Below are 24,595 nucleotides of genomic sequence, written 5' to 3' on the forward strand. Positions count from 1 at the left end.
ATAAAATGGAGACTATCCATTCCCTAGGTGCGGCCTCTTTACAAAGTGCCTCATACCTCAGTGATGTCACTGGTTCCAAGTGGCTGGCTACAAATAGCAGGCCACTGACAAAATGGCCGCCCGCACTGTGTGTAGATGACAGAGCTGCATAATGTTCGAGCACTATTTACACATAAACCTATATGTATGTACAATATTCAGCCGAGGTAGCTGGTGAACACAGTGCACACGTTACACGTCATTTGCATGTTAGATGAATCAGCCACACACATACGACATGCGCACAACATTTACACACAAGACTGGTGATGATGTGGATGAAATGATGGCTGCCCTATGGTTTCAGCTCTCTTTTATTGGTCACAGCAGCAGATGATTGCTTACAGCATCATGAATGTTATCCCCATGTAAACACCTGACCAAGTGAGAAGTAACACAGGACGGTCACAGACAATTACTTTGTAGTGTTAGGGTTTGGTGCAGAGACGCCACCTACAGCATGAGGAATGGATTGCAGGACAAGCGCACACTCACAGCCGGTCCTATTGCTAAGTGCATTATCGTAGCCGAGCGTCAGAATCACAGGAAGTGCTGTATAATGTCTGATTGTCAAAACCGATGGGACACTGGCGTACGGGAGCGTGTGGGTGTGAGCAGTAAGGCACGGTGCCCGTCTTCTAAAGGGGGCACGTAAACAAATTGACCCCAAATCTGGAGGCTTCTTCATCTAGACATTTTCAATTTCTGCAGCTGAAGAGAAAACAGGAGGGAGAAAGTGTTGGCAGAGAGGCCCCTAAATCCCCTAATCCCCCCCATCACCACAGCACCAGTCCCAGCTTACACACCTCATTGCCTACAAGGTTCCTCTTGAACAAGGCCTCCTTGGCTGCGTCCTGTGAGGTGAAATAAATGGGTAATGAGTACACCGACGGCGACATCGCATGTTCCGCTCAGTATTATCAGACGCGGCGACAATTCAGGATGTCATGGGAATATAAAGGGGGCTCAATTCAACAGCGCATTTATGCTGACCTATTAGAAGAGACCCATACTCCATATTCTTCAGCCACAAGAGAGACTACTCTTACTGTAAAGAACCCCAACCTATGCTAACAGCGAAGCCCGTCTTCCATTTATTCACAACGGATGACCCAATATTCTCTGTGTGGTTCTAGGTAACCAACAGAATGTCCGCAGTGTGAAGTTCTATTGGTCCCAGCATGAATACTACTGTTCGTATTAATACTTTGAGTTATATTTCCAGTGACTCCATTTAGATATGTTACATTTATAAAAAGCGCTACAATAATAGTTGCGTACAAAGGGCGTGATTCAGAGTCGGACGTAAAGACGATATTTTCGCAGAACAAGCGATTGCTACTGCGCACGTGCAGCGATTGCATTGAGATTAATCTCGCACACAGGAACCTCTCGCAAAGTGAGTGACGGGTGGTCAGTGTTTTTGGGGGGGGTAGAAAAACGCAGGCGTCTGACCGTTTGAACGCCATTTTGTGGGCGTGCATAAATTAGCCATTGCGTTCTCCAGCACACGCTCAGCGGCAAAACTAACAGAGGCTGTGTGACAGGTCTATGCTAGGAATGTCTCAGTGCCACGGCCGCCACCATAAACCACGGTACAACTGATCATCTCATGTCTGCGGGTGTCCAGATCCCAGACGATTTGGCCATTCCCCCCCCCCATCCACTTACCCGATTTCCCTCCTGACCCAGGCGCCGAGCAGAGTCTGAATAAAACTGCAGGTACCGTTCCAGCTGAGAAATGTATTCTGAAAAGGAGGAGGGCAAAGCAGAGCGTTACTGAGAACAGTAAGGAAGTAAATCAAGGATATCTGGAAATGAAGGAAGGATAAGGAAGATGTAGAACGTTAGGATGGCTGCCTCAACCAAGCGGGACATGGCTCAGAATTACTTCTGTAGAAAAAAACTCCCTCCTGCTTTAGCTGGGTACACACCTGTACAATCACACTTCTGAACGTAAGTGAACCGTAAGTAAAATCGCATTGAATGCCCGATCACAGTGCCAATAAGCGCACACACACCCATAAAATATAACTTGCGATCTTCTCCCCCCCATCTGTCCAAAATATCTGCTGAGAAAGACACAAAGATGGCGCTACTGCTGGAGAAGTAATGGGCAGAAGCATCAAACAGCATGGTCAGAAGGGGATCGGTATGAAATACCACCGGACGCTGGAAGACCGTTCTAATCCCGACAGGTAAGTATTTTCCTATTCACTAACCGCCGGACACTGGAAGACCATTCTAATCCCGACAGGTAAGTATTTTCCTATTCACTAACCAACCCCCCCCCCTAACCCTCCATTAGGGGTGCCTAACCCCCCCCCTGTAAGTGCCTAAACCTAATCCCACCCTGCCCCGCAGCCTAAACACAAGTCTCCCGAGGGTGCCTAACCCTCCCCTTCCCCTAGCCTAACCCTCCTGGGGGGTTGCCTAGCTCTAACTCCCGCCTGGGAGCCCCCCCCCCCCCCCTGCGGCTGTCCACGCCTGGCGTACCTTCGATTGGGATACCGGGCGTCGGGCCCCTGGCGTAGGTAAAATGACAGGCGTCAGCATTTCGACGCCTGTCATTACACCCTTGCCGGGATTAGACAGTCAGCATGCCGACGGCCGGCATTTAGACCCTTCCCGGGATTAGACAGCCCTGATGCCGATGGGCGGCATTTAGACCATCGGCATCCCGACTGCATACCGTCTAAGGGGGAGTACACACTTCACTCTTTTGTCCAATCGGATTCAAATTAAACTGCACATAAAACCTGATCATTCGATGCGAACAGTTTTCTTCCGAGAAACACACTCTTAAGATATGGCTTGAACGGGTGGGGAATGGAAAGAAGGGGCCGAGGATTGTACAGGTGTGTACCCATCATGGGTGGTAAGCATCCTGAATACATCTGACAAAAATTTAGTAGGTACTGTATTTTTCCCTACTTTATTATACTGCGGGCTTCCAGCAGGTGGCGCTGACCTTCCAGTTTTGTTAGACAAGTGATTGATAGAGTTAAAGTTTGGCGGAGACAGATGAGGGCAGAAGCACCAGGCACTTGCAGCTTCTGCCCACGGTAATTAGTAAGAGTCTGTGATGGCGTCTCACCAGCTCGGAGAGCAGGTCCTCCCTGGCGCAGCTGCTGTATCTGCTGCTGGCTACGCTGCGTGACATCGTTCATCAGGGTGACGAGGTCCCCGGGAGGTGCTCTGTGCTGCTGTCTGTACTCGTGAATCTGCGGGAAGCGGAGACGTATAAGAGCGGCGTTGGGGGGGTGAGGGGTGATCATGGGGCAGCACTCACAGCAGGACCCTTACCTTCTTCTCCAACTTCTCCTTCTCAAAGGCCAAAACGCTCAGGCTGTGCAGGGTAGTGGGGCTGGAAGAGAGAGGGAGCAGCATGGGGGTGAGAAGAGAGAAGACAGGGACTGTCACGTTACACCGATCGCCTGGTCTCTGTACCCACCTACTGGCTGCAGATTTACTTGGGGTCGGCTGTTTGGGTTTTGGAGCAGGTGCCTGTAAGACAGGAGGACAGAGGTATCAATTCAGGCAGGGGAGCAAATTTAACTTCTGTATGGTCCATGGAAGCAGGAATGTATCCTCTCCTCCTTTCCTGCCCGGATTACGCTAACTCAGGGGTGGGCAATACGTGGCCCTCCAGCTGTTGTTCAACTACAAATCCCAGCATACCTTGCAACAGTTTTAGCATGGCCAAATAGCAAAAATGTGACAGGGCATGCTGGGATGTGTAGTTCTGCAACAGCTGGGGGGCAGCTTATTGCCCACCCCTACTCTTAACCCCTCACAAGCTGCTATCCTATAAGCAGTCTATCATATACAAAGCAGCCAGACCTCTTTGTTTGCATACACAATACAAGATGTAACATCACTGGGGGAGTTACTCGGGGTACTACAGTGCCAGGTACGGGACAGGGTGCCAGTGAGGAGTATTACCGGAGGAAGAGCGGTGGGGTCTACAACCAGCCATTTCTCTGTGCTGCTGCTTAGCTGCTGAGACGTGAAGGGCTCCCTAATTCGTACGCACACCTCCAGTTTTCCCCCTGTGGGTCTGCGGCCCTCCATCACCTAGGAAAGAGATGCGGACTGTGACAAGGGAGGAACATTAGGAGTCCCTGATAGTGATGCTATGGGGTAAGTAGAGGAAAGATAGAGGTCAGCAGAGCTGCAGCCAGAGGGGGGCGGAGGCACAGTGCAGCCAGAGGGGGGCGGAGGCACAGTGCAGCCAGAGGGGGGCGGAGGCACAGTGCAGCCAGAGGGGGGCGGAGGCACAGTGCAGCCAGAGGGGGGCGGAGGCACAGTGCAGCCAGAGGGGGGCGGAGGCACAGTGCAGCCAGAGGGGCACACAGATGAGTGAGGGGAGGAGCGCAGAGCACACAGATTAGTGAGGGGAGGAGTGCAGAGCACACAGATTAGTGAGGGGAGGAGCGCAGAGCACACAGATTAGTAATGGAAGGGAGGAGCACAGAGCACACAGATTAGTAATGGAAGGGAGGAGCACAGAGCACACAGATTAGTAAGGGAGGGGAGGAGCACAGAGCACACAGATTAGTAAGGGGGGGAGGAGCACAGAGCACACAGATTAGTAAGGGAGGGGAGGAGCACAGAGCACACAGATTAGTAAGGGAGGGGAGGAGCGCAGAGCACACAGATTAGTAATGGAAGGGAGGAGCACAGAGCACACAGATTAGTAAGGGAGGGGAGGAGCACAGAGCACACAGATTAGTAAGGGGGGGAGGAGCACAGAGCACACAGATTAGTAAGGGAGGGGAGGAGCACAGAGCACACAGATTAGTAAGGGAGGGGAGGAGCGCAGAGCACACAGATTAGTAAGGGAGGGGAGGAGCGCAGAGCACACAGATTAGTAAGGGAGGGGAGGAGCGCAGAGCACACAGATTAGTGAGGGGAGGAGCGCAGAGCACACAGATTAGTAAGGGAGGGGAGGAGCGCAGAGCACACAGATTAGTAAGGGAGGGGAGGAGCGCAGAGCACACAGATTAGTGAGGGGAGGAGTGCAGAGCACACAGATTAGTGAGGGGAGGAGCGCAGAGCACACAGATTAGTAAGGGAGGGGAGGAGCGCAGAGCACACAGATTAGTGAGGGGAGGAGTGCAGAGCACACAGATTAGTAAGGGAGGGGAGGAGCGCAGAGCACACAGATTAGTGAGGGGAGGAGTGCAGAGCACACAGATTAGTAAGGGAGGGGAGGAGCGCAGAGCACACAGATTAGTGAGGGGAGGAGTGCAGAGCACACAGATTAGTGGGGGGGGAGCACAGAGCACACAGATTAGTAAGGGAGGAGAGGAGCGCAGAGCACACAGATTAGTAAGGGAGGAGAGGAGCGCAGAGCACACAGATTAGTGAGGGAGGGGAGGAGCGCAGAGCATACAGATTAGTAAGGGAGGGGAGGAGCGCAGAGCATACAGATTAGTAAGGGAGGGGAGGAGCGCAGAGCATACAGATTAGTAAGGGAGGGGAGGAGCGCAGAGCATACAGATTAGTAAGGGAGGGGAGGAGCGCAGAGCATACAGATTAGTAAGGGAGGGGAGGAGCGCAGAGCACACAGATTAGTAAGGGAGGGGAGGAGCGCAGAGCACACAGATTAGTAAGGGAGGGGAGGAGCGCAGAGCACATAGATTAGTAAGGGAGGGGAGGAGCGCAGAGCACACAGATTAGTAAGGGAGGGGAGGAGCGCAGAGCACACAGATTAGTGAGGGGAGGAGCGCAGAGCACACAGATTAGTGAGGGGAGGAGTGCAGAGCACACAGATTAGTGAGGGGAGGAGTGCAGAGCACACAGATTAGTAAGGGAGGGGAGGAGCGCAGAGCACACAGATTAGTGAGGGGAGGAGCGCAGAGCACACAGATTAGTGGGGGGGGGAGCACAGAGCACACAGATTAGTGAGGGAGGGGAGGAGCGCAGAGCATACAGATTAGTAAGGGAGGGGAGGAGCGCAGAGCATACAGATTAGTAAGGGAGGGGAGGAGCGCAGAGCATACAGATTAGTAAGGGAGGGGAGGAGCGCAGAGCATACAGATTAGTAAGGGAGGGGAGGAGCGCAGAGCATACAGATTAGTAAGGGAGGGGAGGAGCGCAGAGCATACAGATTAGTAAGGGAGGGGAGGAGCGCAGAGCACACAGATTAGTAAGGGAGGGGAGGAGCGCAGAGCATACAGATTAGTAAGGGAGGGGAGGAGCGCAGAGCACATAGATTAGTAAGGGAGGGGAGGAGCGCAGAGCACACAGATTAGTGAGGGGAGGAGCGCAGAGCACACAGATTAGTAAGGGAGGGGAGGAGCGCAGAGCACACAGATTAGTAAGGGAGGGGAGGAGCGCAGAGCACACAGATTAGTAAGGGAGGGGAGGAGCGCAGAGCACACAGATTAGTAAGGGAGGGGAGGAGCGCAGAGCACACAGATTAGTAAGGGAGGGGAGGAGCGCAGAGCACACAGATTAGTAAGGGAGGGGAGGAGCGCAGAGCATACAGATTAGTAAGGGAGGGGAGGAGCGCAGAGCACACAGATTAGTAAGGGAGGGGAGGAGTGCAGAGCACACAGATTAGTGAGGGAGGGGAGGAGCGCAGAGCACACAGATTAGAGCACACAGATTAGTGAGGGAGGGGAGGAGCGCAGAACAAAACAGAGTTCAGGGTGGATCACCTCTAGAATGTCCCGGATCTCACAGGTGTTCTCCAGAGACTCCAGCTTGAGGTGAGCGGTCCCAACCACACGGTCTGATTTGAAGAGCCCCCTATAAACACCAGGCAGAAAGTGATAATAATTATCATTTATTTATATGGCGCCACAAGTGTTCCGCAGCGCCTTACAAAGTACATAAACAAATAAGTAACCAGTGACTTACAATACTATACAAAGCAGTCCACGGGCATATATAATAAACATTGCTATATAAGCAACCATTACCCCCACATAAGAAGCCAGGTGTTAGTTGTCCTAGTGGGGAGTAAGAGATAAATTAAATTACAGTAAGGAGAAGCACAAGAGGGTAGAGGGCCCAGCTATGCCATGAGAGGAGACAGAAAAGGACCAGTCTGAGAGGTAGGAGGACAGCCAGAAGAGAGCAGTGTCACGTAGACCAAGGGAGTGAAGGATTTGCAGCAGTAGAGGGTGGTCCACAGTGTCAAAAGCAGCAGAGAGGTCAAGGAGCATGAGAAGAGAGTAGTGGCCTTTGGATTTGGCAGCAAGGAGGTCATTGCTGACTTTCGTGAGGGCAGTTTCATTGGAGTGGAGCGAACGGAAGCCACTGAAAAGGATCAAGGAGGGAGTGGGAGGAAAGAGATGTGGTGAGGCGGTTGTAAACAATACGCTCAAGGTGTTTGGAGCAAAAGGGAGGAGAGAGATGGGTTGGTAGTTAGAGAGAATGTTAGGATCAAGTTTAGGTTTTTTAAGAATGGGGGAGACAAGGGCATGCTTGAATGCAGAAGGAACAGTGCCAGAGGAGAGAGAGATTAAGGAGGTGGGCAAGATGGGAGCAGGCAGAAGGAGAGAGGTAGCGGAGGAGGCGGGAGGGGACAGTTACTCTGAGGTGTACTGGTTGGAAGAGGCATATAGCATGAACTTCAAATGAGGAGAATGTAAGGGATGGTTCTGAGGGTATGAGTAACCAGTGGATAGAAGGACCCCAACACCACTAATTACCTACTTATCTGCCATAGCTCATAATACCCCTCATTTACCCTTTCTGGATGACTTCGAATTTAATCCCCTTTGCCTGTATCGCCCTCTTCAGGCCGCGGTGATTGCGATTAATCTGTAGATTGAACTTCTCCTTATACACTGGGGACAGAGAGAGGGACAGTGCAGTGAGACCAAGGCCTACAGACATCTGGCATCACCACAACGCACCACTGAGGCCACCGCACCTGGAGAGTTGGTTCCCTTCAGCACACTGGTTTTATCTCTCTGAGCTTCCTCCTGCAACAGGTAAACAGGGTGATGTATATATATATATATATAGCCAGGACTAGGCCTAATAACGGGAGACGCTGAGCCCTTTGTGATGCCTAGAGGAGGGCCGGCTACAGACAGGGGACTGCGGACTCCCAGCTCCCTGAGGACAGAGCTGCAGTAAGGGTAGGTGCTGGATACATTCTATTGGAGAGTGTATCTAGCAAAGACAGAATAAGGGGACTAATCTCATTTTACCTTCCAGAGAGACCATGTTAACTCACACGCTGGGAGCAAAACATCCCAACTCACATTATGTGCGACGCTCATGTATTAAAACAAAAAGGAAGAATAAAGGTGAAGGGCGCCCCAGTTATGTGAATACACGGCAGCCACTCTCCTCTCCGTCTTACCAGACTGGGATAAGCGAATTCAAAGCGCACGAAGGTATCCATATCGCTGGGAGATGATCCTGCAAACACACAGCGCTGTATCAGAGGAGGTTACGGGAGAGACGAAGCACAGAGGGAATGACGGAAGAGACGATGGGGACTACCTGCGGGGGTGGGTAAATTCACCGCTTTGCTCACAAGCAGCACGAGATCCGTATTGGTCAGGTCTGGAAAGATCCTGCAGGAGACGGAGCAGAGTCAGGATGTGGCTGGGGGAGCCAGGTACAAACCAGCTCACCTTACAGACATACTCACTTCACAACGCTGATCGTCCGCTCCTCATAGTGGCCGCGAGGCACAGGGAGACCCCGTAAGTGAGCCTGCTTCACTATGTCGATGTACTGCATGCATTCCTCCGCTAACTTCTCATACCTATTCCGTTGGGAGAGACCGAAAGAAAGAAATGAAAATATGAATTGCAGTCCTCGGGGTCAGCATTGCAGGGGGGGCACCGGCTGGAGAGGCGCGCTTTCTGAGCGGCTTTACAGCCGTGGGGTGAACCGGGCGGCTGTGGACATAAATTGCATTTAAATCCAGGCGGATCTGCAGTCTGGCTGACGGGTGGTCCGGAGCCAGATCGCCGATCCGCCTGAATTTAAATGCAATTTATGTCCGTGGTCACCCGGTCAGGAACGGATCTCCTTGCCCGGCACTGCGCACCCCTGAGCGGGAGGTGCTGGTTCGTTCCCCTGCCTTGTTAAGTTGTTATAAGCAGTGCCAATGCCAGCAGTAGCACGTAGGCAGCACAGCGAGCACTCACTTTGTGGTCTCCGTGATATTTCCCAGGTGAGTAAATTGCTGAGAAGACGACATACACATCTGAGAAAAGAGGAGACAGGAGAAAGTCATTACACCAACAACGTGAATGTAACTAATAGGATGTTTGGCTATCAGCACACCCCCGGGAAGCACATGGGGTAATCAGATTAGGAGGACGGGTCACTGCAAACCATCAGGGTAGAGAGGTGTCTGAATGAACAGAAAATCTAGAACGAGTGATTGCCAAAGTGATGACGAAGAGGAAAAACATTCTCCAACACTGACCACTAATGAAAGCCACACGCCAAATCCACAAATCAGAGTAATGGGACAGTCATATAATGTTTGTCTTCATTACAGTTGGAGTTACATGTGCAGTACAGCAATATGATCAGCAGAGGGCAGGAGAGCTCTGTAAATCTGCAGATGTGTACCCTCCAAAGACAGATCCCAGCCAGGTCACTACTTTTCCCTAAGGATCATACAAAGTTGCTCTAATACACATGCACCATATTTTACCGATTAGAAATGTCAATGTAGATTAAAAATAACTAAAACAAATAACTTTTGATGGTCATAAAATGCATGCTACAAATAAAAATAAAAAATTACCACATGCAAACATATACAGTATAGTTATAGTATGATGGGAACCTTTACATGAAACTAAACAACAGACAAGATGGCTGCCTGAGCTCAGCTTCTTATTGATGCTGACCCTCCAACGTGACCCATTCCACCCAGTGCAAAATGCTCTGCTCCTGGACTTCCCACCTAATGTATGATTGCTGCCACCTGTGGTGAAACACCTGTCTCATCTATTAACTAGTTCAGCACCGGTGATTGCAATAATAAATTAGGTGGGAAATCCAGGAGCAGAGCAATTTGGAACGTGTCATGTTGGAGGTTAGGTTGTTGTGCGTCTGACACCACGGCCATCTTGCACTGCAAACCTCACACAGCTATTGAGTGTGCCTTCCACTATCTAGATCCCAGTGGCAGATCCAGACAGAGGAAAGATTTTGATTGAGCAGTAATGTGTTATGTGACTAGTCGCGGTAGGAGGGTTTTGGAAAATGCCCACCCCCCTTAAACACAAAGTGTAGTTCTGCCCGTGCTCAGTCTCAGACACTTCCCCGGCCACAAACAGCCCTGACCTCACCAACAAGACTTCAGGTCACTGCCTCACGCGAGATCACACCACTCCTATCCTGAAATATTCTGTGCTGCTGTGAGTATTCTCGTGATTTGATTATAGGCTACAAGCCTGTACTAAAACAGCCCATTTTAAATGGAGGGCAGTTTGTAAAAATGGGAAATGAAGACTGAATACAATAACATGCTCAGACTACTGAAACGCGTCAAAAAAAACAACATGTTTGGGCCTATGAAATAAATATGACTTTTATCCAGGAACCGGGACCAGCGTCCAATTTGATCACACGAGTATAAGAACTGGCCGGGAGGGACATGACAAATCCCAGGATGAAGAACTAGGAATTTTAGTGTAACTCGTTGAGCTGCATCTAAAATTACGTTTTAGGACTTGGGTATTTGGACATAGTTACCCTTTACAAATGATCATTTTTTCCCCACTCAGTGATGTCATTAGTTCCAGTGGAATTGACAGGCTGAGTATTGGTACAGCCCACAGAAAGACTGCCTTTACCAGAGCCGTAACTAGACTTTTTGGTGCCCTGTGCCAGAAAGAGCATTGGCGCCCCCTCATTTTTCAAAGGGACATAATGCACCCAAAAAAGGGCCATGGCTTCATGGGGAAGAGACAGGGGAGGTCAGGAGATGCTGGGGATGAAATAAGAGGAAGCTACAAGCAAGAATGATAAACAGAAATTTGACAGGTCCGAACAGCGCCCCTGACCTGTGGTGCCCTGTGCGATGGCACCGGCCGCACTACCTAGCTACGGCCCTGACCTTTACCATGTTTAGATGAGAAGTACATTTTGCGCCTTTCCCAATATGGCCCCCCTACCTCGTGCTGTTTCTTCAGCTGCTCCATCAGTTTGCTATACTTGTCACTGCTCTGGGCGGGGACGCTCCCTCTACGCTGCTGGTCCAGATTAAAATCCTCCTGGTTTACCGGGGCTGGTGGTACCTGTAAGGACAGTGTGAAGAGTCAGCTCGCGCGCGGAGAGGAGGTTACAGCTAACGTCACCAACGCTCAGCGGCCATGTTTACCTTGGTAATATCTACAGGCAGGCCTCCCCGCGCAGCCTCTATCATGGGGTCCAGGCCTTTGGACTGACGCAAGTACATTTTGGCTCCTTCCATGTCCCGGTGCTGTTTAGCGCGGAGGGCGGCAGCCATTAGCTGCTTCCTTCTCCCTTCCAGAAACTGAAGCTGCTGGGCGGCTGCACAAGATGGTGGATGACAAAGAGAAGGATTGTGGGGGAATAGGCCAGATCAGAGGGGTGGTGGTAGAAAAGAGAAAATATTGGACACAAACCTTTCCCGGACAGTTTGGGGCTCTTTGAGGGAGAGGTCTTGGGTGCTGCTGGCTGCGGCGTTAGTCCTGCGCGAGGGGCGGGCTGTAAGGAAACAGACACCATATAGAGCTTAAAAGCTGTTGTCTACAGACTACAATCAGCCATTTTGTAAGATGACACCTATTCATTTAGTGATGTTACCAGAGAATAGATAATCTACTATCACCAGTATCGGCTCGCCTCCACAAAATGGCTCCCACACAAAAATGTAATCCTACTGGGACATTAATGAAAAGTAATGCAAGGGAAATGGGGATGTGGTTAATATCCCGGACGATCGGGATGCCGGGTGCCAAAATCCCGGCGCATGAATCCTGATCACCGAGAGAACACCGGCGCCGGAATCCCGACATGACTGGGGATGCAGACGCCGAAATCCCGGCAGCCCGATCGTAAGGAGATCGGGGCAAGGTAAGTATCAGCAGCGGGGGAGGATTAGGTTTAGGCACCCCAGGTGAATTTAGGGTTAGGCTCTGGGAGAGGGGAGGTTAGGGTTAGGCTCCAGACAGGGGGGTTACGTTCAAGCACCAGCGGGGCGAGGTTAGGGTTAGGCACTAAGGGGGAGAGTTAGGTTTAGACACTTACCGGGAGGGTTAGGGTGCAGGGTAGAGCGGGTTAGTGTTAGGGTACAAAAAAGGAGGGTTAGGCGGTAAATAGGACAGGGGAACATTACTTACCGTTCCCCTGTCGGGATTTGAACCATCGGGATGTCACTGTCAGTGTACTGACAGCCGGCATCTCCTCCGTCGGTATTCCATACCGATTCCGGGAAATGGTTCTGTATTTCAAAACAATCAGATTAAAGAATACACTAAGCACAAATTATATGCTGGACATCCCTCAGTCCAGGCCACAAACACAGTTAGGGAGCGGTGTCTTTGGCCCCTTTGCCTGCTAGTGTACATGGATGAGAGCCCCTTTAAGGCAAATGTCTGCAGGTGCGAGGCATGGAAGTCAGGTTGCTTAATAGAAATCAGGGAGTTTGGGGTGACCAGCGAGCCGTACCTTCTGCAACCCTGCGGACATTTTCCCTTCATCATCATCGTCGTCATCATCATCGCCACCTCCATCCTGCTGATTGGCCAACTTCATGGCCGTCTCCAATACACCAACCAGGCTTTGCTCTTGCGGAACTTCGTTTGTTCCCTGGATGGGAGGAAAACCTATAAAGAGAGAAGTGGTGATGAGTGGTATGGGACTGCGGAGGGAGGGATAGGCCACTGAGCGCTCCTCCAAGCAATCCCGTTCTCCGATTTACCAGACCTTTCCCCAGTAGCGCCAGATCTTTTGTCCCTACTGACCTGGTGGCACAGGCAATTCTGCCAGATTGACTTGTCTCCCAGCCTTGTGGCTACGGATGGCATCCTGGTATTGCTGCGGGAAGGAGAACAAGCCTATTAAACGTACAGCGTATAACACAGCACAAAGCAACGTTCCAGCATCTGTGTGTAACTGGCAGTCACAGAGCTGTGTAAGCGCACAGTAACTGCGGGTGTGGTCCAGATTCCCGCCTCCCGCTCTCACCTTCACAATGCGTTCATGCATCCGCGCCTTGCGATCGTCTCCCTTCCCCTTCGCCTGCTCGGCGGCACTGCGGTACCTCTCCATCCGCTGCTGCAGAGCATCCAGGGTGTCTTTAGGAGGCGGGGGCGGACCTGCAGGCAGAAGACAACACACGGTTTATGGGAGAGGGAGTTAACGTAAATGCCGTGGTCCTGCTGTAATAATACATAACACAGATATGTGAGACTGACAGTACCACAGTATGGCCAGCAGAGGGGGCACAAAACTTACCTGGGGAAGAGGCAGGTTCCGTGCTCACGGGAGACTGGGGAACCAATGTCTTATTTGGAGTCAACTGATCTGTTGTAGAAATCACACGTGCATGTCGGAAATAAAGAAGATCATTCAAAGATCAATATACTGAACGTTGTCTGTTATACATCACTTCTGCACTAGACAGTGAGATTCCGGCCTAGCTACACAAGTTTCTACTGCCATAGTTTCCACAGGAGGCATTTATAGGATGAAGCTCTGTTCAAATACAATCCAACGAAGAACCTGTGACGCCAAACAGGGACGTCTCACCTGGCGATGGTGGGAGGCTGTTCAAATCCACGGTCTGCCCGGAATCCACAGTGGACAGCATGGGATCCAGAGACTGCAAGAGAGAGGACAGTGAGCGTATAAGCTCAGGGTGGTAGGTTGGAGAAGGGAGTCTGCAGGCCGGAGCCTGGTCATAGCGATAGCACTTGTGGTCACCTTGGCAATGCGGTAATACTTGCTGGCCAGCTCGGAGTCTCCTTGTTGCTTGGAATGCAGAGCTGCCAGCTTGTACTCCCTCTGCCGCTCCAGGACCTGAGCCTTGTTTCCGTCGGATCCTGCAATGACAGACATCACCCAGCTCATAGGCAAACAAGGAGGAGAGAGATGTCACGTTTCACCACTGCTGCGACACACGTGCACGGCTCCAGCTACCTGGGCTAGGAGTGGTTGGAGCAGAGGATCGGGCCGGTGCCGCCGAGGTCACAGCTTGTGGAAGACTCTGAGGCTTCACTGGCACCGGGGGAGGGGCTCTGGCCATTACAGGCGCCTGCTGGACTATGCCGTTCACTGCGGGTGTGGGATCCATGGGAGGACTGGGCGTAATGAGAATAGCAGGCTTGGGTACAGGAGTACTGGTGCCCACAGCTACCGGAGGGGGGATGTCCTCAGGAGACACAGACCCACCCTTCTTGACAGTACGCAACAAGTCCTCCAAAGTCTGGTGGATAGAGAGCAGAAGGTGAGACAAGGAAACTAGTGGTGGGAACATATAGTAGAGGCTGCGGCTCAGCCTACCTTCACGCCTCTCTCGTATCTCCTCACTTTGCTGGACTCTCCGGCCTGTTTGGCATTCGTCAAAGCTTGCTTATAGTTATCCAGACGCTCTGTCAGCGTGCTCTCCATGCCCGTTGCGGATGGGGTGGTCTGAGGGAAAATAGGGAGTTAAGTAAAGCACCATCTATACCCAGTGACAGAACAAGCTGAACCCTAGTTGTCCCATACACCATCCACAGTTCCACCCGGAAACCCGGAGCTGCTAAAAGCACAGAAATCAATAAAGATCACCATCTTTAAATGCCTGCACAGGGAAGGAGGGGGTGGGGCTTTGCGAATTGAGCTGGAGGACCAATCACAGGCCACATGCTCTTGATTGCATCTCCAGATTGGTCCCCATGCTCACGACCCCACCCTCAACTTCCGCCTGTAGCGGTGCTGTATTCAGCCATTACTTCCCGGGGCTCCTCCTGCTAGGCGGAGGGTGGAAATTAATATCTCAACGGTGGTGTCCTTTCACCATGTATGTGCAGTCGGGGATGATTTGTGTGAGCGGGGATGGGGTTTAAGTAAAGGTACAATACTGGATTCCTGGTCATATATGATAGAATGAAGATCTGGGAGAACAATTATACTGAATCTTATTAATGAAACAGTAATCATGAGAATGTATCCATCAATGTATTAGGGACTGGACCCACCACTGGACCCCCCCCCAACCTGTGACAGCAGGACCACATTTTGGAAAGTGTAAATGGAGTATAAGGACCCCAATTACCTGTGTAGGGGGTGATGTCATCTTTGGCTCTTTTTCCTCCCCCAAGACTTCGTCCAACTCTGCCTGTAACGTGGTAACAAGAGCTGACAATTAGTTCTTAGCTTATAGATCAACCCCCCGCCATGTTGGGATGGCCACCTACATAGAACGTCTTCATTACACCAATATCCTCTCTGTTACTTTTCATCTTTGGTACAGGGGGAAACACCTTGTAACTTCTGAAGCCCTTTCTCATAAAATGTGGACATTAAACCACACAATACTTCTTGTTAACCATGAATTTTAAAAACATTTTCATCCTGCATCTTCTACTAAACCAGCGTAATTTCTCTCGCCTCCTGTTTTCTAATTTTGTTTTAAAAAAATACAAATCTGTACCAGGATTGTAGTGGAGCTTTGGTGAAAGACACAGAAACCATCCCCCAAAAACATGCAGTATTTAGTAAACAGAACGGCAAGTACTGTACAAGCCAATAAATTAAGGTTGTCTAAAAGTGGACCCCCCTAATTACACAATAAAACTTTTACGTGGCCTCTCCCGAACATCGAGACCCCCTGTTCTTTCCATCTCTTACCAACAAATCTTCATCATCTTCCAGATTATCCTCATCATCCTCGTCCTCAACGTCTTGCATGCACAGAGCTGCCATCCGCTCCACGTGCTCCATGGGGAGAGGGGCTGAAACGCGTCAAAAAACATTATTAAGTGACAGAAACGCGGTCATCTAGAAATCTCACTGACAATGGCGACATAAGCATGGAGTTATTGTGGGTGACCCAACCATGCATAACACCACATGGAAATAATCAGGTCATCAAATGAGGTCTTCTACAGTGACTATATAATAACAAATAAGATATGGAGAGGACAACTCAGAAAGATAAAAATAACTGAAAAAGTAAAGTATGATATAAAGTTATGAACATACAGTATGTGCCGCCTGGGCAGAGGCTGGCAGGGCCTGTAAGGCTATAGCAACCGGAGGGGTGCACTTTAAAAGATACAATATACTTATAGCACCCACTTTTTCCTTTGGGGGTCCCCTTATTTGCTGCTCTGTTCCCCCCGGTGATAGCCAAGAGCTCTGCTTCCAAATTTCCATCGTCGTCCGAGTCGCCAGCTTCAGGGAAACCCCCCAGAAGGAACGGGGCCTGCGTGAGAGAGAGCACAACGTGAGAAACAAAGAAAGTGGCAATACATGGTGAAAAGGGTTTTGAGCAGGTTCCTCGGGAAAGGGACTGGAAGTGGAGACACCGGTCAAAAGCGTTTACGCACTGGGGCTTATTTCATAAAATGGTGCTAGAACCTGAAGCACCAGATGAGGACCGGATTGTATTCTGAGGTTTATGTGGGCCCCTAGCGGGTGGGCACGAAATGATCCGGATGCAATCCCAGCATGCCTGTGAATTCAGTCAGTAGAGGACCAACGTTACCGTGTGGTCATCTGCTGCTGCATGGACTGGCCGTCATGTGATCGGGCCACCTAGATCTGTGCCCCCTGGCTGACCACAAACTCTTGATACATCTGGGATATATAAATAAGACATCAATTGAAAGAGCCACTAAACAAAAAATAAAATAAACGTTTATTGAGATAACCCTGTATCAAACAACTTATCCTTCCAGCACTTCCCTCCATTGTGCAACCTTGCTGAGAAAACAATATAGGCCATTCCACGTTAGTTCAACCAGGTGTGTCCGTCACCAATCTCAGATTTTTATGAATTTTTTTTTACTTAAGGATGTAAAAAAAAAAAAACTATTTCTGCCATATATCTCGACTGTCTGACCGTTAGTTTCCGAAATATTGATTTACTAATCGCAGCTTATTTATTAATTTGAAGTATCATGGGTGTTTATTAAGGTATCACCATGAAATCTGGACCACTAAGGTTACTTTTCCTCCCGAATCCAAACCAAATTACTTTATCAGCCTTATGTTTTGAATTACATCAAAAATTCAAGATTTTGGAACAGAATTCAAAAACACTAGGTTAAATTAAAATTAGATATCCCAATTTTTTTTTTTTCTTAGGTGCTTGACAAAGGTATACCACCACAAAAAAAAAAAATCAGCATGGTACTCTGGGTCTCATTCAAACCCGCTCGCAAGCGGGTCGATGTAGAGGCCCTGCGCACGAGCAGCAGCCGCACTGCGTGTGCGCAAGCCCCGGAGCGAGAGAGAAATTCTCTCGCTCCGGGGCTTACTACAAAAGGGGCGGCTGTCGATGGTGATCGACAGCTCGCACCGTTTTATAGGCGGGGCGGGGGGGGGGGCTTGCCAAACAAAGGCATTCCTGACGGAATGCCTGCTGTTTGGGGGCGGTCCCACTGACATCACTCGTAATGTCAGTGGTGAGCTTCCGGCTCTAATAGAGCCGAAAGCTCACTGGGGCTTGCGGCAGACGAGACCATACCACAAGGGTCTCGTCGCAAGCCCCGATGGTCGCGACGGCCATCAACCTGGCCGCTCGCTAAAGCTGTGGGTGGCCACCCACAGCCTAGCAAGCGGCCAGGAGGCCGGCTTAGAAAATAGATGCGGCCGCCCTCATTCAGACCTCTGAATGAGGTCCTCTGTTTCATAGAGTAGGAAAAAAAATAATGAAGTTGACGTTCGATTACTGTTGTACCGCATACATCATTTACACGAGAAACCATGAAATTTAATAACTTAAAACATAACTGAAGTTAGGTAAACAATAACATTATTTTCCCCTTGTTTGGAACCTGTTGTAACAGTCTGTAATTGTCCTTAAAGTGTCAGCAGACAGTGTATACTGCCTTCCAGTGCCTCCTTGGATAGTAGGCACTTCCATAATACAGAGGAACTAGTGATTAAATGGAACAAAACACTTATCTCTTGAAGGCCAGAATAACATTTTTGTTGATTGGTTTGGTGCCAGAGTTAATATTTGATATATGATATGATAAGAGTTAATGGCCGCGATTCAATTCAGCGCGAGGGAGCTCCTGGGACGATTCAATTCAACACGCTGTTAAGTCAGAGAATGCCGGTTCTCGAGACTAATCAGTATTCAATTAGGCTATAAATATTTGGGTTCAGGCGTAAGCCTGCCCGTTTGTTTAGGTTGCATACAGAAACAAGTCCTACCATGGCCAAAATGTGCACCACCCACGCAATAGATGCTAATGACATCATAGTCTAGGGGGATATAGTTTATGGTACAGTCCCCAAATTCTCTTGGACAGCTAGACACATGTTACAACCCAATCTGACATTTTATTTTGCCTGTAACCATAATGCCTACCATAGCGGTATGGTATCTGATCTAGGTTGGCTGTTCCTGGATACCAGACGTACAGTATACGCTGCCTTTATTCTTCTATAAAACGTATCACCTATTTTCTACTTCTAGAGGCCGGGGCTAATGGGTCCTAAAGTCAATGGGGAATCTGGATGCTCTTCCTTCTCCATTTCTGGAACGGGAGTAGTAGGTATTACCGCTAGCCGCACTAACCTAATTCTACCCCCTAACCCTCCCTTAGGGGTACCTAAACCTAACCTCCCCGCCAAGTCCCTAACCCCCCCCTAAGTTCCTAAACCTAACCCCCCCTTCCTCGCAGCCTAAACCTAACCCTCCCGGGCGGGTGCCTAACCCTAACCCCGCCCCTTCCCCTAGCCTAGACCTAACCCTCCCGGGCGGGTGCCTAACCCCCAGGAGCCCTAAAACCTAAACTCCCCCCCCCCCGCCGCGGCTGTCTGTGCCCAGCTTATCTACATTCGGTATGCCGGGCGTCGGGCTCCCGGCGTATGGATAATGACAGGCGGCCGTCGGCTTCCTGACTACATCCCTCTGGAACAAGTCACTTAAATCTGCCACCTGCCGAGAAATGTCAAACTTCTGTAAGGTGGTTTATAAACATTTGTCACTGCAATGCTTAAGGATTTCTAATAATGTTTTTGAATAAGAGCATATATGACTGAATATAGGGATTAGTGGCATTAATGATCTTTTGGAATGGGCAACATAATCTATATCATCCACTCAAATGATTTCCAACTATATGCGGAGCTCTAATGCCGACAGATCCATATAATCATCTGGATAGCGGACCCCAAGTGGTTATATATATATATATATATATATATATTATTAGTATAGGTAATTCACAAGCTGCGGCTATCTGCGACTTCCGTGACTTCATTCTCGGTCAGCAGCTCACAGCTAAGAGTCTGATCATTTTTTTCTGTCCTGCAGCATTTGGTCCATTCTATGGCGAACATGTATTATTAGCCCTTCTAAGATCAGACGAGAAGCGCGCTCACTAATGCTCCTACGCTAGGACTGACTTAGGGCCTGATTCAGACCCACTCGCGAGCGGCTGTCCGCTCGCAAGTGGGTCGATGGCGTGCACTGCGCATGCGCACGACGGAGGGAGCTCCGTCATGCGCATGCGCCAGACGCGACGAGCGAAGGACTTTCCTTCGCTCGTTGTGTCTGATCAAAGGGGGCGTGCTGTCGATGTTGATTGACGGGGGCGTTCCCAAGGGAACGCCTCCCGTCAGAAGCCGGCCCACTGACATCACTAGTGATGTCAGTGGGAGTGATTTTGGCTCTGATAGAGCCAAAATCACTCCAGGGCCTTGCGGTTGAGAAACTCAACCGCAGGCTTCTGTACGCAGTGGCGATGGTCGCGATGGTCAAGACCATCGCGGCCATCAATCTGCACGCTCGTATAGGCTGTGGGTGGTGACCCACAGCTATACGAGCGTCCAGGACGACGCTCCATAGTTATGGAGGACGGCCCTCATTCAGAGCGTGCGCTCTGCTCAAAGCGTCCGGCTCTGAATGAGGGCCTTAATGTGCATTGGTTACTGAGAAAATAATACTACACAATGACGTGCTTGGGTTTCAATTTTGTTTTAATCTGTCACTACACCGGTGGGATTTAAAAAAAAAACAAAAGCCCCATTTATAATCTTAACTGTTTTTTTATTTTATTTTTTTACCTATCCTGTGTCACTTGCTCTCGAGAAGATATCCTGTGTTTATTAGCAGCTCCAATAGCTGATAGTTTACTTACTGTGGCTCACTTAGGGCCTGATACAGAGGTGAATGTACCCGCAACTGCGTCGCACCACCGGACATTACAGCAGCCCTAATACCCCTTTTCCACTGGCCAAAATACCCGGGTTATTGCCTTGTCAACCCAGGTAGTGGCTCAGTGTGAAAGGCTCCAAGGAAAAGATCCCGGGATTTGTTCCTGGGTATCGAGCAGGGTATTTAGCGGGTAAAACCCTTATCAGGCTCAGTAGAAATAGGTTACCCGGGTCTTCCGACCAGAGACCCGTTTCCAGCACGGTGATTGGGTGGTATGGGGTAGTGGTCTGTGAGAGAGAGATTACCGCCTCCCTGTATGGTCCGGACCGTTCCGGTTTTTACCCCATCCCCAATTCATATGGGGGGGCTGTAATCTCTCCCTGCCCGTCTCCCTGAAAGAACACCCCCTCCCCTGGTTGCCGGTCCACTCCGGTCTGGCGTTCAGGGGAGAGCTGGAGTTTCCACTTTCCAGCGCTTGGTGATGACATCATCTCCAAGCGCCGGCACCGCACCCGTGTGCAGTGTGAATGGTGTCGACCCGGGATATTTCCAGGTCAGCGCTGCAGTGGAAATGGGGTAAATCCCGGGTCTGACCCGGCTTGGAAACGTGTTGCAAATCCTGGGTCGGACCCAGGATTTTGGTGGAAAAGGGGTATGAGACTGCTCAGAATGTCCGTCGGAAACATGGCCGCCAGTGTAAATGAAAAAAAAGATGCAGTCGCTGTCTGCGGCGCCCCCGCGTTTGGCTAGCCGACCCCTGTTACCACCCAGAAGCGCTCACTGAAATTGTCTCTCTCTGCGTCCAAATTCATTCTGTGGCCCCCGCGGTCACCATCGGGACACGCGCAATGTGGCTTGGACAAAAGCTGACTGAAAACATTGGCGGCTGCACCCACGTCCGAATCAGGCCCTTAGTCCCAAGGAGATCAGACTGCCATGCATCCATCCTACAACACACAGTTCACGATCGGTAACAGCAACAGGCTTTATATAAGCAATGTTTATGAAGTTCCATTTCTATGAGCAAGGGTTACTATTTTTTCTCATGTGGGTACAGGACACAACTCACAGCAAAAGGTGACACAATATATTTATTCCTGGTCAAAGACTTTATAAACACACACTGGGGATGCAATCATGTGGATACACACAATAACACACAGAAAGTCAGATACAAGTGACACATAGGAGACACACAGGTAAATAGACACAATGACTGGTAGGTACAGGATAACAGTGACAAGCAGGTACAGGGTGGCACCGTGACAGGTACAGGGTGGCACAGTGACAAGGCGGGTTCAGGGTGGCACAGTGACAAGGCGGGTTCAGGGTGGCACAGTGACAAGGCGGGTACAGGGTGAGACATGGGCAGGTAGGCACAGTGACAGGCAGGTACAGGGTGACACAGTCACAGGCAGGTACAGAAACAGGTAGGTACAGGGTCAGCCAGTGACACGTAGGTACAGGGTGAGACCTGGGCAGGTAGGTACAGGATAGGACAGTGACAGGTAAGTATAGGGGGAGATCTGGGCTGGTAGGGACAGGACAGTGACAGGTAGGGGTGAGAACTGGGCAGGTAGGTACAGGATAGGACAGTGACAAGTAGGTACAGTGTGAGACCTGGGCAGGTAGGGACAGGATAGTGACAGGTAGGGGTGAGAACTGGGCAGGTAGGTACAGGATAGGACAGTGACAAGTAGGTACAGGGTGATCTCAGGGCAGGTAGGTACAGGAGTGACAGGTATGTACCTGGTGAGACCTGTGTACGTAGGGCCAGGACAGTGACAGGTAGGTGCAGGTTGAGACCTGGGCAGGTAGGTACAGGATAGGGCAGTGACCTGGGCAGGTAGGTACATGGTGAGACCTGGGCAAGTAGGGACAATACAGGTGACAGGTACAGGGTGAGACCTGGGCAGGTAGGTACAGGACAGGTGACAGGTAGGGGTGAGACCTAGGCAGGTAGGTACAGGATGAGATCTGAGCAGGTAGGTACAGGGTAGGACAGTGACAGGTAGGTACAGGGTGATACCTGGGAAAGTAGGTACAGGGTGATACCAGGGTAGGTAGTTACAGAATAGGACAGTGACAGATAGGTACAGGGCAATACCTGGGCAGGTAGGGACGGGACAGTGACAGATAGGTACAGGTTGGACCTGGGCAGGTGTGTACAGGACAGTTACAGGTAGGGGTGAGACCTGGACAGGTAGGTACAGGACAGGATAGTGACAGGTAGGTATAGGGTGAGACCTGGGCAGGTAGGGACAGGACAGTGACGACAGGGACAGGTAAGGGTGAGACCTGGACAGGTAGGTAGAGGATAGGATAGGGACAGGTGAGACTTGTGCAGGTAGGTACAGGATAAGAGTGACAGGTAGGCTCAAGGTGAGATCTGGGCAGGTATGTACAGGATAGGTAGGTACATGGTGAGACCTGGGCAGGTAGGGACAGGACAGTGAAAGGTTGGTACAAGGTGAGACCTGGGCAGGTAGGGACAGGATAGGACAGTAACCTGGGCAGTAGGTACAGGACAGTGACAGGTAGGTACAGGGTGAGACCTGGGCAGTAGGTACAGGACAGTGACAGGTAGGTACAGGGTGAGACCTGGGCAGTAGGTACAGGACAGTGACAGGTAGGTACAGGGTGAGACCTGGGCAAGTAGGGACAGGACAGTGACAGGTAGGGGCGAGACCTGGGCAGGTAGGTACAGGATAGGACAGTGACAGGTAAGTACAGGGTGAGATCTGGGCAGGTAGGTACAGGATAGGCCAGTGACAGGTAGGTACAGGGTGAGATCTGGGCAGGTAGGTACAGGATAGGACAGAGTCAGGCAACACACAGTGTGACTCTCACCCCCTTAGCCGCCGGTCTCCCTCCGCCTCGACCCTCTCTCCGACCGCTCATCCTCAGAACCGAATAACCCGAGAGAAATCACCGGCTACTTCCGCGTCCAGAGTCACGTGACAGGTGCGGGACTACATCTCCCGGCAACCCCCGCGCCGCCTTCTCCCTGTCTCAGCCATTCTGTCGTCATGTGACTGTGACAGGTGACAGGTGACGCGCCGCCGCCCAGGGCGGGAGAGGGAGGATCAGGGATCTGCGCTGACTGGAGGAGAGAGAGAGTGATGTGAGGGTTGGGGGGTTTTGTGTATATATATATATATATATATATATATATTATACCGGGGAGCATACTGCTGCCTGTACTACTGCACGGTCACTGGCAGCTGCCTGATGTCATCACATAGGTGTCTTATTACGTCACACAGGTGTCCTACTACGTCACGTGTCCTGTTATATAACACGCTTCTGATATGGCTTCACACAGGTGTCTTATTACATCGTACGCGTCTTGTAACATCAAACGTGTCATCATGCACATTATGACATCACATGTCATAGCAGCATACACATTATGTCATTCTTATGACATCACATGTGGCATTTAGCAGATCCCCTTACATATCGTCATTCATTCAGGAAGGGGTAATTGGTGTACCCGCATAGAGTATTGGGATCTGAGAATGTAATCTGCACCTCACCCATCAGCACCTCCATTACATTATCCAGGGCCAGGCTGGCAAATGCCAGAAGGGCTGATGGCCTCCGGGCCGGCTTGAGCCGTCACCTTCCGGTTTTTGGAGGTACCCCTGCCGGAGTTCATGGTATGAGCTCAGGGGAAGGGGTGGCGGCAGTGATGGGCAGGTGCGCTCTGCTCGGCCCGGGAAGAGACGGGGGCGCGCAGCGAGGCCAGGCCCCTTTGACTTGTGGCACGCCCACTTTCACACTTAATCACACCCCCTTTGCAAGCACACCTAAGGCGTGCGCACAGGGCGGACTGCCAGGGCTGATCCTCAGCGCCAGTCCCTCCCTGCCCAGTACCCATCACAAAAATGCAGCACTCATTTACACAGCAAGCACTGCACAATGCTTCGGCTCTGCACCCATTCCCCCAATTAGTCAGGCCCACACTACGGTGCTCACCCATCCCTCCGCTTCCAGGAGACCCCTCTGCAGACTAAGCAGTGCGATGAGCTGGGAAAATCAGAAGATGTGCAATAATAACACGTCATGGCGGATGCCAATGCTGCAGCTGTGAACGTGTGGCGAGCCGCTGTGCGAAAAGATGCAGTTGTCGCTGCCGCTGCCCCGAATTTTCACTCTGACATCCACCGGCGGCTTCGGAAATCCAAGCTGCTGCACACAAAGACGCAGATCAGCCGATTATTGGACTTCTGAGTAACCCTATGGTCGTGTGGAATGGCT

General features: G+C 50.7%; 2 protein-coding genes across 2 annotated transcripts in view; one reads left to right on the plus strand and one right to left on the minus strand.

The window, feature by feature from the left end:
- Positions 1 to 335: 335 nt before the first annotated feature.
- Positions 336 to 23,370, minus strand: CC2D1A (coiled-coil and C2 domain containing 1A). Its single transcript, XM_088473975.1, has 29 exons — positions 23,183 to 23,370; positions 16,294 to 16,420; positions 15,844 to 15,947; positions 15,269 to 15,331; positions 14,512 to 14,640; positions 14,149 to 14,434; positions 13,933 to 14,051; positions 13,759 to 13,831; positions 13,465 to 13,533; positions 13,195 to 13,325; positions 12,972 to 13,044; positions 12,676 to 12,833; positions 11,631 to 11,712; positions 11,363 to 11,535; positions 11,157 to 11,279; positions 9,168 to 9,226; positions 8,663 to 8,779; positions 8,512 to 8,585; positions 8,369 to 8,427; positions 7,931 to 7,982; positions 7,745 to 7,844; positions 6,708 to 6,798; positions 3,985 to 4,116; positions 3,494 to 3,546; positions 3,346 to 3,406; positions 3,137 to 3,263; positions 1,711 to 1,787; positions 846 to 893; positions 336 to 750 (listed from the first exon to the last, which is right to left on the minus strand). Exons 1-29 carry the CDS (start codon positions 23,231 to 23,233, stop codon positions 724 to 726), a joined length of 2,838 nt encoding a protein of 945 aa, XP_088330101.1. The 5' UTR covers positions 23,234 to 23,370; the 3' UTR covers positions 336 to 723.
- The window catches only part of BRME1 (break repair meiotic recombinase recruitment factor 1), a 60,535-nt gene continuing 59,293 nt past the window's right edge, over positions 23,354 to 24,595 (plus strand). Inside the window, exon 1 of the mRNA XM_088473976.1 lies at positions 23,354 to 23,456. The gene's annotated coding sequence lies outside the window, so the exon portion shown is untranslated. The remainder of the gene's footprint in view (positions 23,457 to 24,595) is intronic.

Source organism: Taudactylus pleione, unplaced genomic scaffold, assembly GCF_031769625.1.
Source record: "Taudactylus pleione unplaced genomic scaffold, aTauple2 ptg000145l, whole genome shotgun sequence".
Lineage (NCBI taxonomy): Eukaryota > Metazoa > Chordata > Amphibia > Anura > Myobatrachidae > Taudactylus > Taudactylus pleione.

Coding starts and splice junctions, on each gene's coding strand:
- CC2D1A (XM_088473975.1), bottom strand. CDS start 23,233: ATGAGCGGTCGGAGAGAGGGTCGAGGCGGAGGGAGACCGGCGGCTAAG. Junction 15,332..15,843: donor AAGATGATGAAGATTTGTTG/GTAAGAGATGGA, acceptor ACCACGTTACAG/GCAGAGTTGGACGAAGTCTT. Junction 8,586..8,662: donor CGGACGATCAGCGTTGTGAA/GTGAGTATGTCT, acceptor CGTCTCCTGCAG/GATCTTTCCAGACCTGACCA.